General features: G+C 39.9%; 1 protein-coding gene across 11 annotated transcripts in view; it reads left to right on the forward strand.

Moving 5' to 3' along the window:
* Nucleotides 1–17,989, forward strand: part of arvcfb (ARVCF delta catenin family member b) — a 312,666-nt gene that overhangs the window by 239,781 nt on the left and 54,896 nt on the right. For all 11 annotated transcript variants that reach the window (XM_069932580.1, XM_069932586.1, XM_069932585.1 and 8 more), the window contains 2 exons: nucleotides 2,163–2,662; nucleotides 12,778–12,961. In XM_069932580.1, coding sequence (XP_069788681.1) covers nucleotides 2,163–2,662; nucleotides 12,778–12,961 — 684 coding nt within the window. The remainder of the gene's footprint in view (nucleotides 1–2,162; nucleotides 2,663–12,777; nucleotides 12,962–17,989) is intronic.

Raw genomic sequence — 17,989 nt, forward strand, 5'->3', positions numbered from 1 at the left:
TGTATTTCTTATTTTTGCAATTTAAAATAAATTTAGCAGTTTCAAGTTTTGTGCTTTTCATTTTTTTTCAAAACATCTGTTTTTGAAAGTGGAAGTTGACATTTTTTTTGGGGGGGGAGGCTGCATGTGGTTGGTTTTCCCTAGGGCGCAAAATAGCCTGCCACCGACCGGCCCTGGTTGGATGATGCTGGTGGGGATTTGCACAAACTCGACCCAACCCATTAAATGTATTTTCAATTCATTTTCAGCATTTGCCGTCATTTAATTGGAATCTGTTATAGAGTCGTCAGTACCTCTCAGATTTTACACAAGTTCCCTTGCGTGGGATTAAAAAGCCGAAACTTGATGTTTCAGTGCTGCTGTCTGTTAATACTATCCCCAATCTATCTGTACCTCTTCCCTTGCCCCACAACGCTCCCCTCACCTCAATGTTCACTGCACAGCTGTGATCTTCAGTTGTAGTAAATTGAGTTCTTATTCATCTATAATCACTTAGATGGACGGTGCTTCTGACAGCTACTCTGTCCAACACTCATTCTGTTGACTTGAATCGTCCTGATATGTGTTGATTCATTAAAACACAAATGTGAAATGCACATTTTGATTGAACAAAATGACATTGATGGCACTCGCTTTTCAGACAAGAGAGTAAACTCTTACTGTGTGAGGGTAAGGAGTCATTCAGATAGGGAAATAAAACAGTTTCCCTCCAAACTACTGAAGCTGAATTTGACAGCTTGATGACAAATGGATTCATTTCTGGTTAGGAAAACAGAATGTGTGTGTTCTTGCTCTTGGGATTTTTCTGGTAACTTTGACTTCGGAATTAATAGCAATGGTGAAGTAGATTCAAATAAGCTCATTTTGGCAATTGAAGATCTTTGTTCAGCAGTTCTGGGTGGGTGTATCTGCACCTATGCACTATTAACTGGACAACTGCATGTGCCCTTGAAAATTTATCATGTTCCTTGGCAAGTAACTCACTGTTCAAAAAGATTCGTTGTTGCTTTGCTTGAATTAAATAACAGTTGAAAAGGAATGAGATGGGAAGCTTGATATTTTTTTAAACATGTGTAGTTCAATTGAGCAGGAAGTGAAAATGAACATTTCAGCTCTGCTCTTGTACTATTTTTAAATATGCCTTGTTATTCAGAATCTTATTGGATCAAATTATATGTTTCTAATCCTGAAATTCTGGGGGGAAAAATCTAGTTCTGCTGTTAGTTGAAAATGTTCCCATTAAAGCTGCAAATAAATTGAATTGCCAGAACTACACCTGTTTCTTTCAGCGGCAGCTGTCCTGTGTCCAGATGCTAAGTCAATGCCACATTGTTGATTATTTTCTATGATGGGACGTGTGTCGAGTCGCTAGTTGGCACATAATTCTTTAAACTTGGCAAATGGCATAGACAAGACAGAACTGAGTTTCAAGGCAGAAACGAAACCTTCTGGATTAATTCTAATGCTTCACAGTTGATTTTTAAATTCATTTCATTAATTCTAAATATGACTTGTTCAAATCTTTGCTTTCAGCTTCTTTTACTTGAGAATTTACAGCTCCATGATGAAGTCTGTAAAGTCGACGACTAGCGATCATGGGTTTGCCATCTTTGGTAGTGTAGTCCAGATTAGAAGTGGCTTCAACTTCATGTGTTTAAACTTTATTTTAAACTGGAGTGGAGTCTGAGAAAGAGTAGAGGGAATAAGTCAGAACTTTTATAGCATTGTCACCAATGCATAAGTTATATCGTTGAAAATCAATTAATCTCACACAATTAATCTGTCATAGTGTTTTACAGATTGGTAAGGAACAACATAGGTACTTTGGCAAATCTGGTAACATGAGGAAGGATGGTCCTGGTTTGTTATTTGAATAAAATTTGAAGTTCCATTTTTGAAATCATAGCTGCATGAGTGAATCGATGCTGAAAATGCTCCAAATATGTATACCACATCAAGGTCAATATCCCATTCTGTTGTTGATACTGACTGTCCCATGCTGTCAATGAAGTGCTAATTCAGTTTCCACATTTCTAACCATTACTGCATTTTGAGTTAATTTTTTAAAAAATTATTAGAAAATGAATTTTTTGTGGGGGTGGGTAACTGGTAGAAGCTGGGGTTTTTTGCAATGGGATTTCACAATTCTGGTTCTGTTCCAGAGGCTATGAAGATCCGATCGAAGCGGAAATTATTGAAGATCGGATGCCGTATTTGACAGGAGTGTACAATGCACCCCTCGCTCAGCCAGAAAGGGGAAGCATGGCTAGCCTGGACCGCCTTGGTAGGCGCTCGCCATCGATAGATAGTATCCGGAAAGATCCTAGGTGGCGTGACCCTGATCTTCCAGAAGTAATTGCAATGCTCAGCCATCACCTTGATCCCGTCAAATCGAATGCTGCAGCCTACCTACAGCATCTGTGCTATGAAAATGACAAAATCAAAAAAGAAGTGAGGCAGCTGAAAGGCGTACCTATTTTGGTAGGACTTCTGGATCATCCTAAATCAGATGTCCATCGCCGGGCCTGTGGTGCCCTGAGAAATATCTCTTATGGCAAAGATCACGATAGCAAAGTGGCAATCAAGAATTGTGACGGAATTCCTGCCCTGGTTCGATTGCTGAGGAAGACCAATGACATGGAAGTCAGAGAATTAATAACAGGTGAGTGGAGAGATTGTTCATTGTGGAAAATTGAATGAGATAAAACACCATATTCAAAAGACTGAGCTTGTGTAATACGAGCTGGTCCTATAGATTTGATTGACAGCTTTGGATTGTTCCCAAATTGGTTTCTTTGGAAGTCTTGCCAAGCAATCCCTTGCAGGTTGTGAGTTTTAGGAGTCCTTGTTCAAGGTTGGAAAGGGTGCAGTTTATTCTTAATGCTGAGTATTTCCTTACTGTATGGCTGTTTTCCAACTGGCAGATGTGAAAAGCCAAGTCTTTAGAAGGCTGTGACCCAAAGTCACTTTTTCCTGACCGCATCAGGAGAGATTATTGATGATGATTAAATTTGAGGGAGAGAAGGACAGTGAGGAAAGATATTGCCATTAAAATATTTTTTTGGTCTTGTATTATTTCATTGCTGTTCCATTTGTATGATCTATTAATTTCTGATTTTAAAAATTGCTTTGCAATCTTTGGCTTGGCTTCGCGGACAAAGATTTATGGAGGGGTAATGTCCACGTCAGCTGCAGGCTCGTTTGTGGCTGACAAGTCTGATGCGGGACAGGCAGAGCGATTGCAGGGGAAAATTGGTGGGTTGGGGTTGGGTGTTGGGTTTTTCCTCCTTTGCCTTTTGTCAGTGAGGTGGGCTCTGCGGTCTTCTTCAAAGGAGGTTGCTGCCCGTCGAACTGTGAGGCAGTATTGCTTTTCAATACTGTGTCAGATAATTTGTGTATTGTGTCAACAGCTCAGACAGATTTCCTGTTGTCTCTTTTGTTCTTTGGGGTATTGTTTGATTTGGTTGACAGACTGACAGTATGCAGCATTTCTAAAAGCAAGTTGGGGTGTCTTTGTTTTTTTTCTGCATTTGGGCTGACCTGCTTTTCAATTAATAGCATGAATACAGCTGTGAGAATCCACCTTACAGTATTTCAGTTCAGGTTCTCGTGGAGCAATATAATTGAAATTCTGAAGAATTTCTTCAAGAATCAGAATTTAATCTGTAAAGTGAATGGCATTAAATATAGAGCAGATTGTTGGCTACAAATGACTGAAAGTGGGGCATGTGAATCCAGGTTATTACTGAATTACAAAATAATTTTGTAATGGAATTTGTCAAGTATCTTGACTTGCCTAATTTTGGACTTGCATGAAATTATTCACCATAAGCAGATGTCAATCAAAGTCATGAATGAAAGAGTGCAATAATTTGACAATATTCCTCCAACATTAATATGTTGAGTATCTCAATGTTTCCCTACCTGTTGGAATAAAATCACCATTTACAATTGTTAAAATATGATCCCTTCTCAATCATGTCACAGACTGTATCTTTTTAAGTTAGTGTTGTCTCTGACATTCCTGGGTCGAACTTGCAGATCCACAGTAAAGTTTAAAGAAATACTATGAAGTATCTCAGTGGTTTTTAAATCTGGGCTATGTGTAACCTCTTGATGATTGGCAGGTGATATGTTGGGGGCCACTCCCTCAGTCCCAAGCACAATCAGCGAAAAGGAATAGCTGGGACTGATTTATCAGAGAATACTGAAATGTTCCTAAGACATTTTTTCCCCTTATGAGTTTGCCTATTCATACCATACTGAAAAACTCTAAAACAAATTAATTGAACATTGTGGGCATTTTCCCCACTGGATCCCTCATCTGCTGTGTTGGTCAGAGTCCTGGTGGCATCTTCTTTTCCCCTACCCCCCAAAATAACAGTGTGGTGCAATTACACTGTGCAGCACTTCGGGGCATGAATAGATTGGGATTGAAAGCCAAGTTCCTTCTGGGTTAATTAATTTGATGGAATTTGCAGTCAAGATTTTGAAGTTTATATTTGTTAACATATTCATATATATTCTCTTTGGATGGGATTCCAACTTGGATAAATGAGAGTATGCATGGAACTGTGACAGTGATGTCTCTGCTGTTCAAGCTAACAAGATTATATTTGTATAATTCTTATTATTTCACAATACAAATTCAATAAAATCCTGATTGCCAAGTTGTTCTGTGAGGGAAATTGCATTTTAGCATTTTGGATTCGTGTTGAACGGGGAGGTGAGAAGGTTTAATATCTTGGATGGGAAGTTCCAATTTCAATTAGGCATGTATTCTTAGTTAAAACACAGTAAATGCTGGAGGAGCTCAGCCGGTTTAGCAGTGTCCATAGGAGATTAAGATAATTTTGGGCTTGAGCCCTGCTTTGAGACCAGCTGAGTTTCACTAGCAATAATTGTGTGTTTTTATGACAAACATAGTGCCTTCAAGACTCCGTGTTTCACTCCATGCCTCCTTAGTTGCTGTTATTATTCAGCAGCCCTAAAAGTCAGATTTAGGTGCAAGGCCAGAAAATGTATCCACAATGCAGCCACCATCCTAACAACGTAATACAGGAGCACAATAGAAAGTGTCCTGGCTGGCTGCACCATCCTGATGCAAAGCATCAGATTTGAGTGAGTACGGAGGGTGATTTCCACTGCTAAGAAGATCAGTGGGGTCTCCCTTCCATTTATCAATGTTATTTACAAGGGAGCGGTGCTTAAAGAGGGCTCAGAATCATCGAGGATCCTTACTATCCAGCTCACAGTCTCTTTGAAACACTACCTTCGAAGAAGAGGTAGAGGACCATTAGAAAGGACTACCAGGCTGGGAAATGGCTTCTTCCTGCAGGCGGTGAGATTGTCGAACAACCTGAGAAACCAGTAAATTATTTTTTGGAGCTGATAGAAAATCTATTCTTCTACTTTAAATGAAATTGTATTTCAAGCTCCCATGCAGTAGTCATCTGAGAGTTGGGATGAATTTGAGTATCCCTTTCAGTCAGCCTGGTGTCTCATGCATGTAGAATCCCACCATCATGGTTTGAATCACACTTGTAGTTGGTTCTGAGGGATCTGCTGGTGTTCTACCACTTTAAGGTTCTGGACCTACAGAGTTATGGCTGCCAATGTGTCTTTCACTCTGCTTCAGCATAATTTTACAAACCAGTCCAGGTATGAGAGGGACAGCTTCATTAATTTCAATGAGACTTACCAACCAGCAGATAAAAGATGGGATAGGCTTAGAACACTAAGTTGGTTTACTTGATTTTTGATTTTGATTCGATATTTTTAATTTTTCAAATATCAATTTTAACATTTAAACCAATCTTGATACTTCTCCATTTTCTAAATATCATGTTTAAAAGCTCTTATTAAGGCTTGGTTGATGCCTCACTTCCCTCTGAAGACTTTTGGGATGTTCCATGGCATGGTTTCAGTGGTATGGTAAAGGCCTCACTGACTTGCTGAACAACTCCCTGGTGTTGCGTACTTCAAATCGAGTCAAGTCACCTTTATTTATCGTTCATGTTCACACGATAAAGTTGAGATAGCATTTCTCCAGGACCACGGAGCGTATTTACGTAACTATAAGTTAGAAGAGAAGTTAAACACATTAAAATATGAAGAGGTATACAGTAAAACTCCATATGTTCTGGGAATTCAAAAGCCTGATGGCTTGGGGGGTGGGGAGGAGGGAACTGTTGCCCAAACTGTTGCTCTCAAAATAATTAAATTTTCTGGGCAGAATTAAAAAGCCAAGGATTTGTATGAGTTAATTGATTTAATTTAATATTGCTGTAATCCACATCCATCTTCTTTTGTCCTCGAGAAGTTTGGCATGACCTGATGAAAGTTTTGATGCTAACCTTGTGACTGATAAGATATGATTGATTTTTTTTGGCAATTTGACAAAAGAATTTGACATTTATAGCAGCCATTCTCAACCAGGGCACTACGAACCCTGTGGGAGCCACAGCACATATAAGTAAAAGCCTTGTTTCCTTTTCATCTCGCGTAACAAATATTTTTTTTAATTTTTTATGTAGGTAGTAGTAGAAAAATACAGAAGAAACCAAAACTTGACTCCTTCACACAAAAGAGGACCCGTAAACGTTAGAGCAGAGTCTAAAGGGGGACCATGGTCAAAAAAAGATTGAGAATGGCTGCTTTTAAGTACAAAAAACATCAAAGATTTCAATCATTTCCTTCCTTGTTTCCATGCTGTTTTGCCACAATAAATAAATTAATGCTTCTTTCAGGCTAAAATAGACCAATTGTCTTCAAATGTCATTTTGATGAATCATTTCCAACATATTAAAATACTGCTTTCAAATAGGTTTTAAAGGAGGATATTTTTGGGTGTGGTTATTGAGAGATGTGCTGCAGGACACTAGACCTTAATTATGTTTGAGAAGTAGGGTATAATCTTCCTTCCCTGTTCTGCTTCCAATTGCACTATGCAACTGTTGAGATGCCTTTTGTCATCAGCATTTATGACGTGTGCTATTTATCCACCTTGATTTTCAATATAACCAACACTACCTCCTCATTAATTCTTATATTATCCACGAGCTCCCTACCGTATTTCTTCACTTCATCTGGCTAAATAGACTTTTCCTTAATGAATACTGAAGAAAAATGTATTCATGATTCGGCCATTCCTTAATTCTATCCAAATAGCCTCGTTGGACGATCCCACAAACCATCCTGCCACAGTTCTGCTGTAATGTTCTCTCTAATAAGCAATGCAACTCCTCCACCTTTTATCCCCCCCACCCCGCCCCCTGTTCTATCATGCCTAAAACAAAGGAATCCTGGAATATTTAACTGCCAAACATGCCCTTCCTGCAACCAGGTTTCACAGTTGGCCACAATATCGTATTTCCATGCCTTAAGCTCATCCTCCTTATTTACAATGCTCCTTGTATTAAAATGTATGCACTTGAAAATCTGTCCTCCACATGTACTCCTTTTGTTACCAACTACCCTACCTTCCTCCCTCCTTCATTTATTTTTACATTCAGTTCACTCCATTTCTTCCAATCTAGGTGTTCTCTGTACTCTAGAGTCACAGAACACTGACTCTGTCTGGCACTTCGCAGAAGTGTTCATTATTTTTATTTTATTTTTTAGACATACAGCACAGTAACAGTCATTTCAGCCCATGAGTCTATACCACCCAATTTACACCCAATTAACCTACATCCCCAGTACATTTTTGAACAGTGGGAGAAAACCGGCGTCCCCGAAGAAAACCCACACAGACACTGGGAGAAGGTACAAACTCCTGACAGACAAAACTGGACTCTAATCCCAGTCCTGATTGCTGGCACTGTAAAGGCGTTGTTTTAACTGTTACACCAATCATGCTGCCATTACGCCAACAGTGCTGTCTTCCATGCCTAATTTATTGGGTTTGTGAATTGTGTGGAATTTTTCAAAAGTATGACTTGTGGGTTGGTTTTCATTTTTTAAAAATTTGAATGCCTTTTTTTTGCAAAGTATCCCAGTGTATTTCACACGAGGACAAAAACAGAAGTTGACATCAATTGATAAAGGATTGGAAGGTCCCTTCCCTACAGAATGCTAGCAAGAAGTTGACACCAAACATGGGGTTCAGGGAGCATGGTTTGAATGATACATGTTCAAGAATATCTTGAAACACAATTTTTGCAGCTCAGAAGCTGGTCCTTTGGCGCACATTGTCCACGCTGACTAAGTTGTGCATGAATCTTTAAAAAATTTGTATTGTACATGGATCTTTTAAAAAGTTGTCATTGTACTTGCCTCCACCACTCTCCCTGGCAAAGTTTCTTTGATCCTCTGTGGGGAAGAGGTGCCCTTAGACCCTTATTTATCTTTTCCCCACTTTGGTTTTAATTCCCCCTTCTTTACTTTGGGGAAACTATGACAATCCATTTTATCCATTCGCTTCATGATTTTATGGTTTTATAAAAATCTCAGCCCCCTTTGCATGGAAAACATTACCAGCCTATCATTGTTACTCAATCCCCTCAGCCCTGGTAACATTTTCAAGAATCTTCTTTGCTCCCTTTCCAGCTTAAGACATCTATGCTCTTGCAGTGAATTGAAACTGCATTCAGAACTGGAAAGAGTAATGGAGTTACAAAGCCACTGGCCTTTGCATTTTAGGTTACGGGTATGAACTCAGTCACAATTGGAAGAATGCAGTTATTTTGGAGAATTGAAGTGCTGGAAGAGATGGAGGAGATGGAGAAAAGCTGTAGAAGGAATTTAAAGATTGACAATTTTAAAGTGGTATTGATTGCTTAATCAACAAGTACCAGCAAAAGTGGAATGGGAACAGCAGCAGTTTTGGAGGTGCCTGGAAGTCAGGGTACCAGTCAAGAGCATATTTGAATTGGCCACGTGATGCGGGGAGAGTAGGAGGAGGTGGAATCCTGGAGCTTCCAGGATTTTTAAAGAATAAATAGGGTAAAAGCCTCAAATGAATAACAAAAATGCAAAAAAAAAAGTCGTGGGAAGAAACCTACAATAAACAATGATTAAGAAAAGTAAATTTGCAAATAAAAGCACGAAAGAATCTCCATTGAAACTAGAGGCCCAGCTAGGAATGCCTCGTGATGAGGAAAATGGCGGTGTCGCCCTGAGGCCTGAGGAGGGAGCTGCAGCTTCAGCTGAATGACCCACCCAGCAGGGAGGTCGAGATTCGGGCAAGGACAGCATTACTGCCCAGCAAGTAGACAACGCCTTTCCGAAGCCCCTGGAGGTGGGGAGAAGCTTGGGGCCCCCTTCCCAACAGTGGTGGGGCCCTTGCAGTATGTGTGAGGCCCGAGATGAAGTCGGCGCCTGTAACAGTGACGGAGCAGCAACACTGAAGAGTGTGGGGAGTGGGTTGGCCTGGACAGAAAAGAAGCTGCGAAGAACCAGCGTCGATTCAGGTATTGAGGGGGAGGTCAGTGCTCACCTTGGCTCTAGTGGCGGGTCCGGAGCCAAGTCGTGCGGTGTGGCTGGTGATGAAGCAGCGAGCGGCATCGGGTTGAGCGCAGCAATAATGGGTCCAGCGATAGACTAGAAGAGACGACGAGCACCGGCAGCAGTGGCGACGAGTCCAGGTGCTCTGAAGAGAATGAAGGCAGTGGTGGAGGAAGGCTCCGTTGGGCTGTGGGAATGAAAAAAAGGCCCTCTCAAAACAAAGCAAACAGGGGGGCTCAGAGACCTCCTTATGCTATGTAATTGACACGTAGGGCCAGATAGAAGGCAGTCTTTTCCAAGCTGTCGAGAAGAGAGCTCAAGACATGGGAGAGAAGCTGGACAAGGTCCAGGGTGCCCTATCTGGGCTGATGGGTGGGGTGGCTGAAGTGGAGGAAAGGGTGGGTAAAAATGAAGACACCATACATGATATGGGTAATAAATAGGAGATGCTGCTGAATGAAAGAGAGAATATCTGGAGGAAATTAGATGCCCTTGAGAACTACAGCAGGTGAAATAATGTTAAAATAGTGGGGCTAAGGGAAGGGATCAAAGGCCAAAACCCAGTGTTGTTTTCAGATCTGGATCCCCGAGATGCTGGGCATACTGGGAGAAAAGGGATAGAAAGGGGTCATAGATCCCTTTTCCCAAGACCAAGTCCTGGGCAGAGACCGCGTTCTGTCCTGATATGGTTGGTAGAGACACGGGCTTGTATATATAATCATAAAGAAAATGAATATATCTATATTTCAATGTGAGCTGCCATTGTTGGCAGGACACTGTATATGGCTGTATGAGCTTGTGTGAAAATATAAAAAATATTTTAAAAAGAGCATATTTGAATTGTAAAGCATAGATGAGGGTTTTGAACACATTGAATAAAGAGAACTGAATTTGGCGGATGCAGCAGGAATTAAATCCCTAGAAGTACTTTTTGGAAGGCTTTATAACATGCATTTGGAATTTTGGAATAGCAAGGGAGTTGCAGTTGGTAGCTGAGGAAGTGATCAAGAAGAGATCTCTTGGGTGGGAAGTAATAATTCACAAATTTGTAGCTGAGGATCTTGTGATCTCTGGGTTCTGATTCACTGGACCACAGTGAAACCAAGAATGAATTAATTCGAATTTGTGTAAAGAGAACTTGAAATTTTATATTTGGAAGTATGCTTGATGATGCAGAGAAAGAGAGTTTTAATTCTCTTCCAAACAGGCACCATTCTGATGCTTTTGATGCAGTGCAATTGCTACTATAACTTGTACATGTTAAATTCTCAATTGTGTTTGTTCCATTCCACTATCAAACTTATTAAAAGTTGCTAATACAGTTGGGCCAAGCTCAGTAGAAGCTGTCATTTGCAGTAATTGATTTTTATGTCTGTTTGACCTTAATAAATTATGTATTTTATCGGTCTTTTTACAACTGTTCCAGGCACAATGTAATACAGTGTATAGAGTCAATACTTGATTTTGTTGTTTTAGTAACTGCATATTCCTTCACTCCTTCGCATATTTGAAACAAGTGTGTGGTTCTGGCTTTCTTCTTTGGCTTGGCTTCGCGGACGAAGATTTATGGAGGGGGTAAAAAGTCCACGTCAGCTGCAGGCTCGTTTGTGGCTGACCAGTCCGATGCGGGACAGGCAGACACGATTGCAGCGGTTGCAAGGGAAAATTGGTTGGTTGGGGTTGGGTGTTGGGTTTTTCCTCCTTTGCCTTTTGTCAGAGAGGTGGGCTCTGCGGTCTTCTTCAAAGGAGGCTGCTGCCCGCCAAACTGTGAGGCGCCAAGATGCACGGTTTGAGGCGTTATCAGCCCACTGGCGGTGGTCAATGTGGCAGGCACCAAGAGATTTCTTTAGGCAGTCCTTGTACCTTTTCTTTGGTGCACCTCTGTCACGGTGGCCAGTGGAGAGCTCGCCATATAATACGATCTTGGGAAGGCGATGGTCCTCCATTCTGGAGACGTGACCCATCCAGCACAGCTGGATCTTCAGCAGCGTGGACTCGATGCTGTCGACCTCTGCCATCTCGAGTACCTCGACGTTAGGGGTGTGAGCGCTCCAATGGATGTTGAGGATGGAGCGGAGACAACGCTGGTGGAAGCGTTCTAGGAGCCGTAGGTGGTGCCGGTAGAGGACCCATGATTCGGAGCCGAACAGGAGTGTGGGTATGACAACGGCTCTGTATACGCTTATCTTTGTGAGGTTTTTCAGTTGGTTGTTTTTCCAGACTCTTTTGTGTAGTCTTCCAAAGGCGCTATTTGCCTTGGCGAGTCTGTTGTCTATCTCATTGTCGATCCTTGCATCTGATGAAATGGTGCAGCCGAGATAGGTAAACTGGTTGACCGTTTTGAGTTTTGTGTGCCCGATGGAGATGTGGGGGGGCTGGTAGTCATGGTGGGGAGCTGGCTGATGGAGGACCTCAGTTTTCTTCAGGCTGACTTCCAGGCCAAACATTTTGGCAGTTTCCGCAAAGCAGGACGTCAAGCGCTGAAGATAAACCATATTCAAATCCTGTTTAGCTTATTGATCAACCAGTGAATGAAGAAGCACTTCCTGGTTCCTATTCTGAACTTCTTGCTTGAAATTCTGATCTAACTGATCTAATCTGTAGATGTGACCCTTGCAGTTGTGAATGTCTGTCCATCGAAATGTTCGCATACTGTTTTTGGCAGGTTTTAATTTTACAGGAGGCACTTCACTACTGATTTTACAGGCATTACTTCACTACTGATGGCACGGTTGGCGCAGCAGTTAGCGCAATGCCTTTACAGCGCCAGCAATCGGGGCCTGACCTGGGTTCGAATCCCACACTGTCTGTAAGGAGTTTGTACGTTCTCCCTGTGTCTGCGTGGGTTTTCTCCATGGGCTCCAGTTTCCTCCCACCCTTCAAAAACGTACCGGGGTGTAGATTAATGGGCTGTAAATTAGCCTGTTACAGTACGGTATGTCTGCATTTTAAAAATTAAAAAAAAATTTAAAAAAGATCAAATCACTGAGGATCAGTTTGAGAGGGAGAGGGAGTGTTAATGAGAGCTTGCAAACCACAGTTAAGTAGCATGTGTTCTTGAAAGTGCTTGTGGATCTTTACATTAGTTCAGTCATGTTGGATAAATGTTAAGCTTAAATTTCATCATTGAATTTTAGATGAAGCTGCATCAGAAAATTGCAAGGTTTCAGGGAAAGGGTAGGGAACTGAGATTAGTAACAGAGTAATTGTAAAGGCAGCACAGACACAGTGAAGTGAACTGAATAATATTTCACTGTCTTGCCTTGTTCCATGATTCCACAGTAAATTTTTGCAGTATAGATGTAAATAAAGCACAATTGTCTCTTGTAGGTACACTGTGGAACTTGTCTTCCTACGAGCCACTGAAAATTGTGATTATTAATCACGGCCTTCAGACTTTGACAAATGAGGTAATCATCCCTCATTCAGGCTGGGAGAATGAACCCAATGAGGATTCCAAGCCACGTGATGCTGAGTGGACAACTGTCTTCAAAAACACATCAGGATGTCTAAGGTGAATCTGCCGCGGGTTTTTTTTTTGCATCACTAAATGTTTTGTTTTGGTATTATGTTGACTCAGTTGGTGATACTATTCAATTTATGAGCTGAAAGTTCAGTTATCTCAGGCTGTGACAAGGTTTAAGCTGACAGTTCCGCCAAAAGCTGCCCTTTGTTGCACATCAAGCCCAGATCCCAAATGAATAAAACATTTGGCAACATGAGAACAGTATACTGACACAGCAATAAAAGCAACCTTTGCATCCTTTGAAATGAGGAATAGTAAGTATAAACTTGGTACAGAATCATTGTTAGTCCCCAATCATTTTAAATTTGTGATCAAAAGAGCTGAAAATTGTGGCAAAAATGATTAGCCTTCAGTACAGATTTGTCATTAACAAATCAAAGCCAGGGCTTCTTGACTTGTAGAACTCAATGCCATATGGGTGGTTCAGCCAAATATTGTGGATGCATTTAATGGAAAACAATAAATTAGTCCTTTTTTCCCCCCATCACTTTTTGTTCCATAACCTTTATGGTTTTTTTGTTATCCTTTTTAATTAAACTCCTTATCTGGAGGGAGACTGCTACGCACATGGCTATCTGTATTCATAAATGATGTAGCCTAGTTTTGTTTCTATTTTTTTTCTTTGATACATGGAGATATATGGAAGATGTGAACGTTTTGTAAAGTGACTGCAACTCCCCCTGTTTAGGCAAAATGCCATTGTGTTGGCAAGATTCCTTTCGAAGCTGAGCTGTGAAAATTATTTTTGTCCCAGTATCTTTGGCTTGGCTTCGCGGACGAAGATTAATGGAGGGGTAATGTCCACGTCAGCTGCAGGCTCGTTTGTGGCTGATATAATGCTCTATTAAATACATAACAGATGTTCATAAAATACTGCATGTTGGCTTATGATAAATAAAGAATATGCAACGTTCTCTTTCCTGAAAGCCATAACCACATAGTCATGCTATTTTCTTAATTACTTGCTGGTACAACTCTTTAGAATAATATCTTCTTTCAGTGTATTTTAGTTCCAATATAATAAATTGATTCAGAATTTATTTTTAATTTAAAAAGATCATTGCAGATAGCGATGACATATAGGTTCATTCCAATCAGCAATCCCAATGGCTAATAAAATAAACTTTTATTAAATTTTATCAGTACTGCTTGTGTGATAATCCAAGGGACAATATCAGAAATGCAACTCCTTCAACAGTATTTTGATTTTCATCTCCAGCAGGTCTGCAGGATATCCATTTGGGTATGTGCTGGTGTAAAAAGTATATTTTGGTCAGAGCGGGGTGAAATTTGGGGAACTTTTAAATTCTGCTTCAACCATTAGTTTTGTAGGTGTGGGCAACCCTTTAATTGTTAATTTAGACATACAGCACAGTAATAGGCCATTTTGGCCCACGAGTATGTACCAGGGGTGTAGGTTAATTGCTAGGCACCAATTCGTGGTGTCTAAATTAAAAGTTGCCAACCCTTGGGTTTAGCAATGAAATAATAATTGAATGGAGAGTTGAAAAGGGGGGAATAGTTTTGGGGGAAAAGACATATTAAACTTGAAAGAATTTGAGGGAAGTATTTCTGAGGATATCATTTCCGGTGTAAAGCGCTTTACTAACATTCATAATCTGATTCTATTTGAAACTTTATTTAAATGATTTTTCTCGCCATGGCTGAAAGATTTTTAGTTTCCAAGTTTAAGCCACTTGCAGTGGGTAAATCTGGTCTCAATTTGAACAGAAATGGGAAGTTTTGAATCATCATTTAAGTACAATTTATTGTCAAATTTGATTTCTATGATTTTTTTGAACACTCAGATAAAACCTTGCCCCAAGCAACAAAGGATTCTACAAGTTCTCAGAGAAGTAAATTTATTCACTCTCGAGGCGAAATAGATTAAGCACGAACCTATAGGCTCTGTCTTAATTTTACTTTGATTTTTAACTGTGTGTAACCACTTAATGTAGCCACTGAAGTAGATTCAAGAACCAGTTGATTCCCATGGCCACATGTTTCATGTTACAATGCTAATAAAAAGCAAATTCAATTTTGCTGGTATCTGGTTGTGGTTTTATTTGACAAGTTGAATTTTGTATATTCCTCAGGGTGAAGATATAGGATTAAAATATTTTCATTGATACAAGAATAATACTACATCACTAGCATGTAACACGTAGGTTAGGAAACAGGAAAGCAAGTTCCCAAGCATCTCCAATTCATTCACATTTTAAAATGGGATTGTCTGAACATCAAGTCTGTTTCCTTTGAATTATATTCAATACAAAAGAAAAAAAAATAATTTGCATGTTGCAGTGTTGATGAAATTCTCTTTCCTTGTCCTGTGAAGTGAAACTCAATGAATATTAAGCTTGCTGATTTCCAGATTGATTGATTGATCTCCACGTTCATCCATTTATAGAAAATATTACTTCTGTTCTCGGATGACTCTCTCAGCATCCCATTTAAGAGTTCAGATTGCAATGATGACCACTGGGCTTGCTTTTTTCGTTTAGTTGAGGCAGAAATGCTCATGAATTCTGAGGGAACAAGAAGCTAGATGGACTCTGCGGGTCAGGCAGCATCCATGGAGAGAAATGGTTGGTAAACATTTCAGGTCAGGATCCTTTATCTCAATAAAGGGTCCTGACCTAAAGCATTTATTTCTATCTGTGGCAAGTCTATATATGACGATCAAAAACCCTCAGGGCCTTGGCATAGTTTCGGGAAGGTCAGTTGCTTTAATCTAGGCTAAGCAAATGAATCTGCATCAGCTTCCCCAATTGTTTGGACATGATATTAAGATGGCCAGGGTTTTTTTTTATATTGCAGGTCTTTTATCTGTAATTTTTTTACATTAAATAGTTGACCACAAATCAGAATGTAAAAATTGATAGCATGTTTTGCAGATGCCATTCTCAAACATACAGTACTTTGATGACACAATGAGTAAGTTAAACCACAGGGAGTTTGGTACTTTGCACAGGATCCCAGGTCAAATAGCATGAAGAAAAACCCACTTTCCTAATTTATCTTGTGAAGATAACACACTGAATCGACATCAACTGCAAACATAGAAACTGCTAGAGCAGCCAATTTGCAACTAAGGACTCTTGGATGGATTTTCAACAACTGTGGTGTTTTTCTTTGAGTTTTTTGGTTGTCATTTAGAAGGAGGTGCAGGTCTGCAGGCGAGTTTAACAGGAACTGCATGTGGAGGGTTTTGAGTGCCATGGAAAGGCAGAAGTAATATATTGGGTAAGCATAGAAGGAAATAATTCATTGAGTCCCTCACCTTTTTGTCATTCAGTTAGATCAGAGAAAATGCTGTACATTAATGCCATCACAAGAAAGACTAATAAACCCAAGGCGTTAAATTTAATTTGATATTTTTGGGAATGCTGTATTAGATTTTGCATGTTCTTGCATCTAATGTACCTTTCACAACCTCTGGAGGTTCCAAAGCTCTTTACAGTCATTGAGGTTCTGAAATGACTGTTCTAATTTAAGAAACAACAGCAAGCTCCCATTCATTATAAAATGATGTTAACTAGATCATCTTTAATCGAGGGATATATGTTAGCAAAGTCTTGATAATGATGATGTGCTATCTATTGTACTGTGTACATGTGCACCAAAATTCTTGCTGGAACCAAATAGGTACTTTGTACACCCGTATCAATAATTTTGATGGTGACTATGAAGAATGTGAACTGCTTCCAGCTGCATCAGATTATTTTGAGTCATTTACAAGAATTATTTTTTTGAAATCTCACCATATATACACAAACTTATGATTTAAATAAAACTGTCTAAACTATTTCTACACAAACCAAGTTGACAGAGACTGTTTCTCACTTGGAAAATCAGATGAAACTTTGAATTACAACACCTTGAAGGTGTACTTTTGAGGTTTGCTGAAAGCATTGAGTGCCTGAGTTACGACAAAATACTCAGCTGGACTGTCACAGGACTGGCTATGAGCAGCTGCGTTTACTCTGTTAGGAAACTGAAGTTGAGATGAATTGCATAAATTTTGCCATTAGAATGAGTTGTTGAACTGTGAAGTACAAAAAGCTTGCACATTGATTGGGATTTCTTTGAACCACCCATTCAGATGAATATTCTTGTTCAGATTTGATTTTGAAAATGGACTGTCAATTAAAGCAGAACTTGGGATATTGAAAAGTTGAAATTGAATTGCACCATATAAATAAGCGGAAAATGTCCACCAGATGCCTCATATCATCATAATATGTAAATGGTCTTCGTGTACTGGGCAGGGGTGGTGAGATGTGAGAAGTGTCTTTGTGGCTTATGTTTTGAAGGGAGCCTATTCTACATAACTGTACTCTGAGGTCTCGCTTGGAGAATCCAACAATATGACATGTGACTGGCCTGCAGCCCAAGCACTTAACAGCAGAAGTGAATCTCGCTGCTTGATTATCCTGGAGTTGAATATTTGAGGTTATGAGCTTCAGGAAGTATACATGTGTATTCATAAATCATACAAAGGGCTTGTGATGTGAATAATGGCACCATTATATAACTGAAGATGAAATAAAGTTGGAACCAAGCTTTCTTACAGCCTCTGCAAAACAGTTTGCTTTTGTATGTTTTAGAAGTTTTTTTTCTATCAGCTTGGGTCCTTGTCTTCTTCAAATCAAGAATTCTTTTGATGACCTATTCCCAAGGCACTCTAAACACTGTTGTCAGCTGAATATGACATCAATAACATTTTCTATGAGAATCTTGAGCAAGTCTATTGAGCAAAATAGCAGATTCCATGGTCTTAGTTCAGCAGCATTTGTGGCAATGCATGGGACTTCTGACAAGGATAATCAAATTCAAACCTCTAACTGATTAGTTTGCTCGCCGGTGATTAGTTTTGGCTTTATGTCGGTAAATCGGGTAGGTAAATCTTTGCAGGGGAATGGATGTTCCTTAAAATGTACATCCCAGACAATGACTGTTAATGGTGCTGTGGTAACACTTGACTAAGTTAGTGAGTCCACATCATTCAAATCA

Source organism: Narcine bancroftii, chromosome 4 (genome assembly GCF_036971445.1).
Source record: "Narcine bancroftii isolate sNarBan1 chromosome 4, sNarBan1.hap1, whole genome shotgun sequence".
In the NCBI taxonomy this organism is placed as follows: Eukaryota; Metazoa; Chordata; class Chondrichthyes; order Torpediniformes; family Narcinidae; genus Narcine; species Narcine bancroftii.